Source organism: Colobus angolensis, unplaced genomic scaffold, assembly GCF_000951035.1.
Source record: "Colobus angolensis palliatus isolate OR3802 unplaced genomic scaffold, Cang.pa_1.0 Scaffold4, whole genome shotgun sequence".
NCBI lineage: Eukaryota > Metazoa > Chordata > Mammalia > Primates > Cercopithecidae > Colobus > Colobus angolensis.
Window position 1 is genome coordinate 3,402,442 of NW_012117376.1, and position 13,982 is coordinate 3,416,423.

General features: G+C 48.5%; 1 protein-coding gene across 3 annotated transcripts in view; it reads left to right on the plus strand.

Annotated features, from left to right (window-relative positions):
- Window positions 1-13,982, plus strand: part of GRIK3 (glutamate receptor, ionotropic, kainate 3) — a 233,117-nt gene that overhangs the window by 147,103 nt on the left and 72,032 nt on the right. For all 3 annotated transcript variants that reach the window (XM_011955294.1, XM_011955296.1, XM_011955295.1), the window contains exon 3: window positions 6,747-7,004. In XM_011955294.1, the coding sequence (XP_011810684.1) occupies window positions 6,747-7,004 (258 nt within the window). The remainder of the gene's footprint in view (window positions 1-6,746; window positions 7,005-13,982) is intronic.

Here is a 13,982-nt window from a genome sequence, read left to right on the forward strand (position 1 = left end):
TACAGGTGCCCGCCACCATGCTGGGCTAATTTTTTGTATTTTTAGTAGAGGCAGGGTTTCACCACGTTAGCCAGGATGGTATCGATCTCCTGACCTCGTGATCCACCCGCCTCGGCCTCCCAAAGTGCTGGTAATTACAAGCATGAGACACCGTGACCGGCCCCTGTATTCTTGATTTGTATATTCTTATATCCTTTGTTGGAGAGATATCTCTATTGCATATATCCATTACATGTGGGCTTCCTTTTACATTCTCTTAACAGTTTCTTTTGAGGAGCAAAGTTCTTAATTTAAAGAAGTCCAATTTATCAATATTTTCCATTATGGTTAATGTCTTTTGTGTTGTTTGAGAAGCCTTTGTCTATCCTAAGGTTATGAAGATACTCTCTCATTTTTTTTTTCTTAGAAGTGCTGTTGTTTTGTCTTTCATAGTGAGTTCTGTGATCTATCTCACATTGATTTTCTGTGTATGGTGGGAGGTAGGGGTTTGGGCTTATTTTTTTCTATACAATTCTGATGGGAGTAAAACCTTCCATTTCTTAGGAGATCTGTTTGGCAGTATCTACATATGCCTGTGAGGATGTTTCTAGCCACTTTAATGATAATAACCAAAAGTTAGAAGTAAATTAAAAGTCCATCAATAGGAGAATGGATAGATTGGGATATAATTATACAGTGGAATTTTAATCAGCAATTAAAAAAAGAATAAACTTTCTCCACTCAACATCATAGATGAACCTCACAGATACAGCATTGAATGAAAGAAAAGAGGTTTCCTCCAGGGGAGGGAGTAGTGTGCAGTGAGTGGATATTGACTGAGAAAGAGCAAGAGAGACCTTTCTTAGGTGTTGGAAATGCTTTCTAGCTTGACTGAGATAGTGTAGCACACATGAGTGCATGATGTATGAATGAAATTCTGTGTGAAAATTCATAACTGTCCTGTGCTTACCGTTAATGCACTTTACTATATTTTATATCTCAATAAAATAATTAAGTGCCATCTTTCTGCAATCCTCAATGTCCCTGAGATGACATGCCTAAGACAGACGCCATCCCTCTGCTGTGACTGGCAACACCACTGTCACACCTTGGCACATTCCTGCTGTTGGATCACACTCCCGTTTGGGCACCCTCCGTCCCTCAGGGAGCCGCATGTTCCCGTGATCTTTATTTTTTCTTTTGATCTTTGGTTTTTTAAACTGCATTCTCTGGAGGCATCTTTAGGATTCTTCCAAGAAACTTGGGGCTTGGGGCAAATTCTAATTAATCCGGCAATAATTCATTTTCCCTAGACAGAAGTCCTCCTCATTGCTTTCTTCCCCTCCAGCTGGATCCAGCCACCTCGGGCCCTGTGCAGGGAGGGGACTCAGAGGCACAAAGCCTGGCACCACCTTCCCTGCCAGCCCCGCTTGAATTAGTCCTTCCTTCCACGTGAGGCCCAGGGGGACTTTCCCTGTTAAAAGGGACTTTCACTTATTGTCTTTATCTTTCCATGTTTTGTGGAAAATTAAAAGATGAGTGACTTCCAGGCAGCGCCAGAAGCAGCAGCAGTGCAGAGTGTCTGTGTTTTCTTCCAAGGCTGACGGGAGTGGGCCTGGAATCAACCCAGGGCTCCCCAGGCTCCTCCGCCTTCACTTATTCTCTGGGCTGCTCAATTCCTTTTAAGACACAAATTGATTGGGATAATTTTTGCTATAACTACAATTGCCATGGAAAGGGAGTGGGGGGACGATATTCAGGCTGTGGACTCCTGCAATGACTGCGAACCACTGAGTTACTGTAAAATGACCAGAAAATGGATTCAAAATTGAAGCCACAAATAATGTAATTACTGCAGTGTGATCAGGGCTGCCAGAACAAGAGTTGGCTGCTGCCCTGGAAACATCTGGAAGAAAAGCTGCTGCTGCTGCTGCTGCTGTTGCTGTAAGCTCTGCCCTGGTCCCTGTGGGGCAGCAGTGTTCTTCCCAGCTGGGAAGTCCTCAGAGGGTGGAAGGAACATGAAGGAGACAGGAAAGGGGAGGTGGAGAGAGGCCAAGGAAAAGCAAGAAGTGAAGGCTAGGACGGATGCTTCCTGCTATGCAAGAGTGAAGTCTAATCACTGCATCTCTTGCAGAATGAAACCCAGTGTGGTCGTCATCACCATGCCACCACCATTGACTCTACTATCAACACCAGTACACCAGCAACACAATTACTGTTTTCACCAGCAACAATGGTATCACCTCCACTCTTAATATCTGCACCACCAACACCAACCCTACTGTCATCACCTCCATCACTGCCATGACAGCAACATCTTCATCATCCCCAGTCTCGTCAGCAACAACATCTCTGCCACTATCCTACTGATACTGTCAGTACCACCAACATTGTTATCACCTCCTCTCTCATCAACGGTGACATCCCGTCATCCCGTCATTATCACCATTACAGTGAAGGCACCTACGCCTTTATCATTGTCAGTCTCATCAACACCAACATCAACATCACCATCCCGCCATTACTATCACAACATCAACATGATTAATTTCACCCTCAGCAATGCTGTCACCATTATCATCATTGGCAGACTTACAATATGGTCTTTACTATCACAATGATTTCAGTTGACTTTGTCATAATCCTCACAGTCTGTGTCAAAATAAAAGTCACTTCTTTGAAGAACACTCTTGCAATCCTCTGCGTCATCAGACTTTCTGTTGGTCCACTGTCACTTGCCTTGGTCAAACAACATGCCCAGACCTTGGACATGACCTAAGAATCCAGGCCTTGTAAGGGTAGCGGTGGCAGGGAAGCCTGGACCTGCCTGCTTCAAGGCATCAATCAATGAAAGAAATCTAAGAGGCAGATTCTTAGAGGTGCTGGTGGGAGGGAATGAGATATTCAAATCATTCAACCAAGTCTTCAAACTGAAGGTGTTCCGGGAAAAAGAATAGACAGAGAATATAGTGGGACAGAAACCAGAGACATCAGGGGACAGCTAGAAGGTTCAAAACAGAGGCAGGAGAGACTATGAGGGAAACCTACAGGGTTTACAGGATGCCCACAGCCTCAGGCTTGGGCAAGCCCTGGACTGTTGTCACTCACTGTTATCATCTCTTCCATATTGGTACCCAGCTCCCATGGTTGCAGAGTGACTCACACATGGACTCCTTCCTCAGGAAGTGCCTAATCTGAAGGGGACAAGGTGGTTGGGGAAGATAAGCAACACCCCCAGATGGCAGAAGAATAGCACGGATGGGCAGTGAGGGTGCAGGTCTGAGCATGGCCTCCTTGGGGAGAGGGAACTGAAAAAAGAACTAGTCCTAAATTTGACAATTCACGAGCAAACATGGAGTTCCTGTTTTTAAAGCATTTATTATCACGGTGGTTTGTCTCACACACTCGCTAACACCAAGGGCTACCCAAGGCTTATTGACTTGAAGGTGATAAGAGCAAGAACGAGATGGTGCTTCCCCAACTTGGCTCCCAGTCCCAGAACTACAGAAGCACCAAAAGGATGATGTGCCTCCTGTTGTATGTGCTCTCCTGCACCTGGCCTTGGCCACAACGAATGCTGGGTCACTCAGGAGATGCCCTCTGTGCTGGCACTGCTGCTGTTCTGCCCCGTGTTCCAGGGGGCTCCAGCAGACTCCTAACAAAAACTAGCCAGCTCCTCACATTGCTATATCTTTCACCTTGCCCATAAGTGGCAGTGTCTGGTGTTCCCGGTAGAAGTACAGATTTCAGGAAAAATAACTTATTTATATAATATCTCCCATTTCCAGGAGGCAGTGGGAGTGGTGGATGTGAGCCAACAGGAAAAATACACCAAGATCACATATTCTGATGGATTCAAAACTACCCTGTATCTCTGGATCAATCTGGACCACCCTTAAGCCCAGGCAAGAGGGACCCTTTCCCAGGGCCTGTGCTTTGATGTCTTGCCTTCTGCCTCCTCTGGTTGGCCTCTCATCCCAGGACAAGGAGTCAGTGGGACCAGGGGACATACCCACCAGGAGCCTGTGCCCTGCCCTTCCAGACTTCCCTCTAAGTATCTAGAACCTTAAATTTCCTGCCCACTTGGCCCTAAGCCCACTTCTAGGACATGCATGGGCCTCTTCCTTGGGTCTGTCTTCCAGAGGGAAAGCCATACTTCCAGAAGGTGCCCTTTTAGGCCCTAGGGGTGACTAAGGGGCAGCTGTTTGCAGTGGTTTTAGACAGTGTTTGGACATAAGGACTGGGGTGTCCACAGAGAGTGCAAGGCCCCTTATGGTTCAGGATGGAACCAGTAGTCAAAGAGAAAGGGGGAGGATGGGGTCTTGGTGCCACCTCCCTCCATGTCACTGTGTAGGAGAAGTCTCCATTCTCACCTAACTTTCCAGATTGTGATGAAGGTCCACTTGTCAAGGTAAGAGAAAAGGACATGTTTCATTTAACAGCTTTTTAGCTTAACTAACAACATGTAACTATTTAGCCATATGGCATGTGGGCTTCCACTTACACTCTGGCCCTGGGCCCTGCAAATCTTAGGGGTAGGCCTGTGCCCAGTGGATCATTCCCAGAGGCCCTTGAGGCAGCCAGGACATGTCTGAATCCAGTGAATTCATTCCTGCTTCAGTGTTCTGTCCTGCCTCCTCCTGTGTGCATCAGATGTCATACGTGTGCACGTAGGGTCATTCCCCTGTCCACAGGTAGGTGAGCTTGCTCATGCTCTGTTGGTGAATCTCTGATGGCTGCAAGTGACAGAAAACCAAAACCTAAATGGCGTTAAGTCTTGGTTCGTGCAAATTATAAGTCCAGGGTTTTGCCTTATTGGCGACTCTCTCTTGGCTCTGCTCAACCCACACTGACTGTGTTCACAGACAGTCACCCCTCTTTCTGTATGAGCACAAGACGGCTGCTGCAGCTCCAGCTCTTAGTTCCTTGAAGGTTCACTTAAAGAGGGAGATGCCCCTTTCTCAGTCCAGTGGATCTCATGGCATCCCACTGGCTCTGACTGGCCCACAACTGTCCTCTAAACCCATGGCTGTGAACTAGAAGGTCAGTGAGTGGTTTTCTGGGTGCAAGCCCCATTCTCTGCACCAATGGGTTGACAGTGGGAAAGAGGGGTGAAGCCCCAAGGAAAATTGGAGACGATTGAGAAAAAAAGGGAGAATGCCTCCTGGGGAGCTCTCCCAACTACCCCAGAATGACTCTGAGAGGTCCCCTTTTAATGGATCTTTTAAGCAGGATCCCCACTTTGACTCCCAGCTGCCCTGGGTCTGCTCATTTGATGCCCTGCTGTGCCCACTGATGTTCGACCATCCCAGACCAGTAGAAAGCATCTGCTGCCTCACCTGCCTAAGTTTTTGGACTTCCCCAAGAACCTGAACTGTTTGAAGGCAGTGATTCAGCATTCATTCAACATTCAGATGATGATTCAGCACTGTCGATACAGCAGTAAACTACATAGATCAAGGCCCTGCCTCTTTGGAACTTACATTCTACTGGGAGGAGAAAGTCAACCAATGGACAAGACTTCCAGTGATCGTTCAATAAGGAAGGAAACAAACAGGGCATGGAGGGACAAGGATTGCGATTATAAGTTGCGCAGTGATGGCCTCCCTAGTAAGACACAGACACAGGGGCCTCAAGGAGGAGGAGGAGGGAGTCTTGAGGCTCTATGAGGGAAGAGCATTCCAGCCAGAGAGAACAGCACGTGCAAATAGGCAGGAGTGCACTTAGCATGTTCAAGGAGCATCATGGAAGCCAGTGGGGCTTGAATGCTGTGAGGGAGGGAAAGAAGGATGGGAGATGAAGTCAGAAAAGTGGTGGTGGGGACAGGGAAGGGAGGAGCTGCAACAAGCATGATCTCTGGCCACTGTTACGACTTTGGCTTTTGCACTGAGGAGCCCTTGGAGCAAAGGAGCGACATAATCTACCTTACACTGCAGAATTCTCACCCCGGCTGCTGAGTGCAGAATAGACAGGAGAGAGGAAGACTGAGGAAGCTTCTGCAATAATCCAAGCAAAAGATGATGGATGGCGGCCTGGATCAGGATGGGAGTCGGGGCTGGGAGTGGCAGAAAGTGATCAGGTTGTAATGTGTTCTACAGGTGAAGCCACAGGAGTTGTTGATGAATTGGGGTGTGGGATATGAGTGAATGAGAAAAATCAAGACAGAACCGTGGCTTTTGGCATATGGGTCCAGGGACAATGGAGCTGCTGTTTATTGAGGTGGGGGAGGCTGGGAGAAGAGGGGATCCTGTGCTGGACATGTCAGATCTGACATGCATGTCAGTTATCCAACTGGTGATGTTGGGTAAGAGGTGAGATGCACAGGTCCAGGGTAGGAAACAGGCCGGACTGGAGGTTGAAGTTGAAGCATCATCAGCCAGCAGATGTTTGATTCTATTTGTTTCTCAAGTTCCCCCCAGAACAGGACCTGACACAGAGCTGGTGATGCTAATCCCAGGATAATAACATTGAAGGTGGTGATCACTTCTTTGTCATGGGCACTTCCAAGGAAAAGGGATGTACCCTGGCACTGTGCTCTAGTCTCCCACTACCATGTCTTTCCACCTTCATGTGGTCTTGCAAGGCAGGGACTGTTAGAACCCCCGTTTTTGGATGAGGAAACTGAGGTTCAGAGAGCTCATCCATTGTGCACCCACCGACGGTTCCAGTTGCTGTTTTTCCCACATGTTTACAGGATCATCAGCATCACTGTCCCCATACCCTCAGCCCCCATGCTGACCCCTGTGCTGCCCTACCCTCTGTTACAGCCTGTGACCAGCTGGCGCTGGGCGTGGTGGCGATCTTCGGGCCGTCACAGGGCTCCTGCACCAACGCCGTCCAGTCCATCTGCAATGCCCTGGAAGTGCCCCACATCCAGCTGCGTTGGAAGCACCACCCGCTGGACAACAAGGACACCTTCTACGTGAACCTCTACCCCGACTATGCCTCGCTCAGCCATGCCATCCTCGATCTGGTCCAGTACCTCAAGTGGCGGTCGGCCACCGTGGTCTATGATGACAGTACAGGTGGGTGGCCAGGCCTGGCTAGGCTGGGTGTAACGGGTGAGGAGGGCACAGGCCCAGGATCAGGCTCTTGTCTGTTTGTCCAGCACAGCTGCCCCTGGGGAAGAGGCTGTGTTCCATACCCCAGTTCCACTCAGTTATGCTGATGTTCACCCCTGCACCCACTCACACCCCATGTACCCTAGCCACACTCACATCTCACTCAGCCCCGGCCCACCTCACCCCTGCCTCACACTCACCTCCTTCTCTAGCAGCACAAGTGTTCAAATCTGCACTGAGCACCCACCCTAGCAGCAGCACACACATCTGCAAGCCACGCCCACACCTGCCCATGCTCTTACATTCACACATTTCCATCTGCTGCAAACACGTCCACCCTCACACTTGCACATTCACACACATAGCTTATGGCGCCTAGTGTTAAGTGTATACACACTGGAGCCAGACCACCTGGGTGTAAATCCCCGCTCTATCACCTGCTGGCTGTGTAGTCTCTTTGTGCCTCAGTTTCCTATAAAATGTAAATCTGTAAAATGTGGGATTACAAGATGACGGTGACAAGCGCTGATATGCAGTGAGCACTGAAGGTTGGTTCTTCTCATCCTCCTCACACCTGCACCCGTCACACACACACTCTTCTCTACCCTCACTCACACGCAGAGACACCTGCACATGCCCAGCTCTGCTCACACACACACCAGCCCCTGCCATACCCACTTGACCACCGACCCCAGCTAGGGCCAAGCCTGCAGATGTCAGCACCAGGCTCTTGTCTCATCGTGCCAGGACAGAGGGAGGAGATGGGCTCTGGGGCCTATAACTGTGAGCCGCGGGCCTAAAGCTGGGCTCCCTGATGTGGCTGCACCTGTCCCACATGCTCTGCCAGTGGGAGCTAATGCTGCCCACATTTTTCTGGGTAGGACCCACCAGACCCACTCCTGCCCTGCCTTCCAAGTCCAACCTGGACCCTGCCTTCCAGAAAACCCTTGCTCCAACGTGATACCCCCTGCCTCTCAAGTCCCAGACCCTTAGAGAGGGCCCAGAGCACACACTTAGCAGATAACCACCAACAAATCCAGCAAACGCACTCTGGCTTTTCCTTTGGATCTCATTCGTTGCTGGGAGCTGGAGATACTTGAATAAACAAAACCCACTCACTCTGTCACCCAGGCTAGAGTGCAGTGGTGTTCACTGTCACCTCGACTGTCTGGGCTCAAGAGATCCTCCCACCTCAGTCTCCCAAATAGCTGGAACTATAGGCATGCAGCACCACACCTGGCTAATTTTGTACTTTTTGTAGAGTCAAGGTCTGGCTACATTGCCCAGGCTGATCTCTAACTCCTGGGTTCAAGCAGTCCTCCCGCCTCGGCCTCCCAAAGTGCTGGGATTACAGGTGTGAGTCACCACACCGCACCAAAACTCAGTTCTTGGTCTTGGCAAGCACTACGTTGTAGGGAAACACAAACAGGGGACAACATAGCCATCTCCATGAATGGTGACGTCTCCATGTAGCTGTATGTACAGAGAGCTAATGGTCTGCCATAAGTCACAAAAAGAGCAAGCAGGGAAGGGAGAGGGGAAAGAAGAGCCACTGAGGGCACTGACCGCTGCCCAGTCCCTGCCTTCATCCTCAAGTCATCCTTGTGAGGGTGTGTGGGGCAGGGACAGACCTGGAGAGTCCTCTAGAGATGGAATTCATCCATGCTTCTGGATTCATCTCCTAAAGAAGGCTACTGTTTACCTGCTGCAAACCAAGTGGTGCAAGTGTGATCTCATTTCATTTCATGTAAATCTCATAATAACTCCCTGGAGCGATGAATTAGAAATGAGAAAACTGAGACCCAAAGAGGTCACACGCCTTGTGCACTGTCACCCAGCTAGTGAGTGCCAGAGCCAGCACGCACCTAATAGGCCTCTTTGAGCCTGAAGTCCATGCTGCTAGCCAGCATGGAGCTGTTTCTTCTCCTCCTCTTTATTTCCAAAGACTTGAGTCCCAAGACATCTCTTAGCCTGGCCTCTTAAGAGAGAGTGACCTTGGCAAGTCACTTAACCCGTCTGGCCTTGCTCTGCCCACATGTCAAGAGCTGCTGCATCCAGCCTTGAAAGAACCCTCCAGCTCTCAGCTGCCTGTGATTCAATGTCAGCTTTTGATTACCTCCTAATGGGGACTGGAAATAGTAGGGAGAGACTCCCTCAGAAAAGACAATTGGAAAGCTGTTTATTTAACTCAGGCTTCTACAAGCATCTATTGAGTTCCTGCTATTTCCAAAGCACCCGACAGGGATCCCCAGCCCGGCTTATTCACCCCAGCACGAAGACCCTGCCATTGAGGGGCACCCCTGCCCACCTCCCAGCCACTCCAGTGTTTCAGCTGCACTGTGGAGTTGTTTCTTAATGTACCACTGTGAATGGTTATCTGTTGATGAGTCTGTTTCTGCTTCCAGGCCAGGAGCTTTCAGTGCCTCCAGGATTTAACACAGGGTCTGGTACAATGTAGATGTTTTTCATTGTTTGTTGCACTGAGTTGGATTGGATTGGATCGGATTAGATTGGATGGAATTGGAAATCAAGTTGAATTAAACCCTAATTAAATATTGAAGGAAAGAGTATACAGGTGAAGAAACGAAGATGTTGTTATCCTGTCTTCTTTTGAAAAGTTAATCTGAGTATAGAAGAGTGGGTGCCTGCCCAGAGGTCGCATGTAATTCTAGGCAATCAGAGCTAAGAATGAAACAGCACATACATTTAGTCAGAGCCAGACCACTTGGGGAGAGGAAGCTCTATGGCCTTGGCTGGTCTGAGCTGACTTACCAGAGGAGGAGCGATTGGAGCAGGGCCTTGAGGATAGGTGAATGAGAGGAATCACAAGGGAATTACAGGTGTAGGGAATAGCATGAGCAAAAATTAGGTTGGACTGTACCTAGCAGCTTTACCAAGAGGACAGCCTGACTAGGGGAAAGGATTCAGGTATGGAAGGTGGGAGGAAAAAGTCAGATTAACAGAGTGTAGCTGGCTATGCAATGTCTCTAATGTCCAGCCTCAGAGTCCAGGTTTTATCTTTAAAGTAGCCAGGTGTCATTGAGCAAAGGAGTAGAATAATCAAAACAGAGTTTTAGAAGGTGGTTCTAAGAACAATGCACAGGGAGGGTTGGAAGGAGAGCCTAGAGCAAGGAGACTAGAGCACTAGATCACAGGGGGCTGCACTGGTACAGGCAGGAGCAAAGGAGGCCAGAATTCAAGGGGTGCTTGGAAGAGGACATGGGGCCAGAATGGAAGGGAAGAAAGGGATATGAACAGGGTAATGTTGAAGACATGTAACTAGAATGTCGTGGGTACAGAGTGGTCAGAGCAGACACTGACATAGTCTAGAGGGAGGGTGGAGGAAGTGGCTTTGCAGAGGAAAAGGTGCTTTGTCGTGATGATGGATGCTATGCTAGCAAAACTGGTCAGAGCTGATGCTCAGGTCCGCAGCTCTTACCCACAAGTACTATTAAGTACATGTCACTTTATTCTCTGCTCTGATGGCCTGGAATTACCTGTGACCACTGGGCAGGCACCCACTCCTCTGGAATACAATTAACTTCTCGAAAGGAGATACGATAACAACATCTGCATTTTTTCATCCTTATACTCTTGCCTTCAATATTTAATTAGAGTTTAATTCAACTTCATTTTCCATTTGATTCAGTTAAATTCAACTCAATTCAGTTCAACAAATATTTAAAACATGGGAGAGTCCATGGGGCAGTGGGTTTGGTCAAGAAGACAATGTGTACTAGGGATTTAGGGTTGGCGACAGTCAAATAATATAACTTTGATGATGTATAGTGGATAGAAAGAAGTGTGCTCCCAGAATCCAGATATGTCAAAGGGCAGGACAATGTATGGGTCCTCAAACCCATGGAGTGGGAAGTACTGCACAGTGGGCTTTGGCTGTGTTTGCTTTGGAGATTGTGTCCATTAGGATGTTTTGGCTGCAAGTAACAGACAGCCCAACTCACATTGACTCAAGCAATAGACAGTTATCTCCCTGACAAGAATTCAGGAGATGGGCCTTTCCTCGGCTGATTTAGCAACTTGGCAAAGTCAGGGTGCTGGGTCAGTATTGCCACAGTTCTCTTGGCCTTCAGCTCATAGTCACAGTAGGGCTGCTGAAGCTCGGAGCATGCAGTAGGTGGCATACAGGAGGTAGGAGCCAAGGGGATTTTTCTTCTTCATTATTTATTTATTTTAGAGACAGGGTCTCACTCTGTCACCCAGGCTGTAGTGCAGTGGCACAATCATGGCTCCTGGCAACCTTGAACTCCAGGGGTCAAACAGTCCTCCCACCTCAGCCTCCCAAGTAGCTGGAACCACAGGCACATGCCCTGCTAATTTTTAAATTTTATTATAGAGACAGAGTCTTGCTGTATTGCCAAGGCTGGTCTCAAACTCCTGCCTTAGCCTCTCAAAGCACTGAGACTATAGGTATGAGCCACCATAACCAGACCAATGAGGTTTTTCTTAATGTGACTCATGCCTCTTATCAGCGAGGAAGATCTGTCTCAGAACCTTCTAGAAGACAATCCTGTATAGCTCACTGGGTCCATGGCTAGTATTCTAAACATTGTCAGATGGGAATGGAATTGCCACTGATTGGCTCCTGCCAATCACAAGTCATTTCATGGGACTGGTGCATTGTCACCCAAACACAATCACAGTTATTTTAGAATGCTAGAAGGGAGTGCATTTGTTATTTCTTTCTGTAATAATGCTGTGTAACAAACCACCTCAAAAACTCGGTGGCTTAAAATAATAAGCATTTGTTTAACTCACAAGTCCGCAGGGTCAGTGATTTCTTGAACTTCTAGGTCATTTTTCTGGGCTCACCTGGATCACTCACCTGCTTGGGGATCAGCTGGCTGTTGGTTGATCTAGGCTGGCTTGACTGAGATGGCAGGTGTACTCGGCTCTCCACATGTCTCTCATCCTCCAGCAGGATAGCCCAGGCACATTGTCATGACAGTTGCAGAGGGGCAAGAGAACAAACCCAACGTACAATTCCATTTCAACCATTTGCCTGCATGGTGCCTGCCAACATCCCACTGGCCAAAACAATTCACATGGGTGAGCCCAACTGGAGGGCTCTGCAAAGTTACATGGCAAAGGGTGTGGTTATAAGGAGAGGTGAAGAATTGGGGTCACAGCTGCAATCTCCCTCAAGGGAAATGGCTATCGAGGAGGCAACCAGTGTTTGCCCCACGAGCTTTGTGCCTAATCTACTCTATGCATAAAGACAAACTCATCTTGAGGGTGAAAGGATGGGATTAAACAAATAAACAAACAAAACCCTGGGATGAAGAAAAGGGCCTCAGCCCAGGAACCAAAATGTTTTTGGGTCTCTAATTATGATTCCCTAATCACTTAACCTCTGTGGCCCTCAGGATTTTTATCTGTAACATTGGAATGAAAATCCTTGTTCTATATGCCTTCTAGGATTGGGAGATGGTTAAATAGGGTAATGAATGCAGAAGCGCTTTGTGAGTGAAAATCATGATTCCAACAACCATGATTCACTGCAGATATTTTAAGAGAGATTGATTAGGGGAGCAGCCAGGAAGGAAAGCTCATCTCAGGCAAACAAAGAGAGCCTAGTCTTCTGTTGGGGTGGGCTGAGAGGAGCCTCTGGTCTCCTCTGGGAATACACTGATGGGAAGGAGGGCTGACATTTGCTGCTGGAGAATGTGGGTCACCATGCATTACACGGGGTGATGTGCTTGGCTGACAAGAAGGCCCTGGTGGCCTCTGCTCCAGCATCCAGCCTGTCCCAGTCCTCATAGCCTGGGTCCCCAAAGCCCACGTGCCTGCTGATGCTGCACATAAGCCTCAAAACCAAACAGGGAGGAGCAAACTGTGCACCCTGGACCTCACGGGGTAACAGGTGTGAAAGGGAAGCATCATTCAGCCGAATCAAGAATTTCCGGGATACATTGGGAGGGGGATAGCCTGTGTGTGTGTCTGGGGATAGCTAGCTTGTGGCCTCCCCCTTCTATATGAAGGTCAACTGATAGCCTCTTCCTCCTCCCCAACAAGTCTGGTATTAGGAAGCACAGGGCACCTGTTTGATCCAGACCACTCTGGGACTCCAGAGCGGTCTCCCAACTCCAGCACATGGGTTTGAGTTTTCAGTGGGCTGGGGCCTCATGATGCCCAGTCATGGCAAATCTTGTGTGGAAGCACTTTAGGAGGCTTAGGTTACAGGCATGTATTTCTGTCCCCAAAGCAAAGTGAAATGATGGACACAATCAGGTTGCTTTCCTGATGTCCAGCCCTCAGGAATGGGAATCATTGCAGAACAGACTCAGGGGTGTGTACCAGAGATTGTTTTGGAAACTGGGACTCTCTACTGGAAGGCTTTTGGAGAAGGCTATCTGAGTGGGGTCGGGGGGACTCTCCAGATAGAGTAACAGTGGATAGCAAACTTTAATCCAGTGCAAACTGGCTTAAGCAAAAAAAAGTTGGGGTGGGGGAGTAATTTGGTTTCCTGTACTGGAAAGTTTGGAGCTAATTTTAGCTTCAGGCACCATTTGATCCAGAGGCTGAAGTGAAGATCATTAGGACTTCTTTGCTACTTATTCTCTCTGACATCTGTCCTGTTGGAATCCTTCTCAAGGTCTACGTAGGGACCCCAGACTTACAACCTCCCTACTTGAAGTTGAGTGAAAAAGAGAGTGTTTCTTACCCTCTTTTTGTGCCATTTGCTCTAACACAGTTTCTGGGAGTCAACGGTATTGCACCTATCTCTGAGTCAATACCTATTCCCAGGCTGGGGCCACATGCTTTGCCCCTAGAGCTGGCGATGGACGCCTCCTGAGTCACAGAAACTAAGAGTCAGGGAGGAGATTTTCCCCAAAGGAAAATCTAAGTGCCATTAGTGGCGGGGGGGGGCGGTAGGGGGCAGGGGTGGAACATACTGTGTGAACTATGAGGCCAGGACCGGAC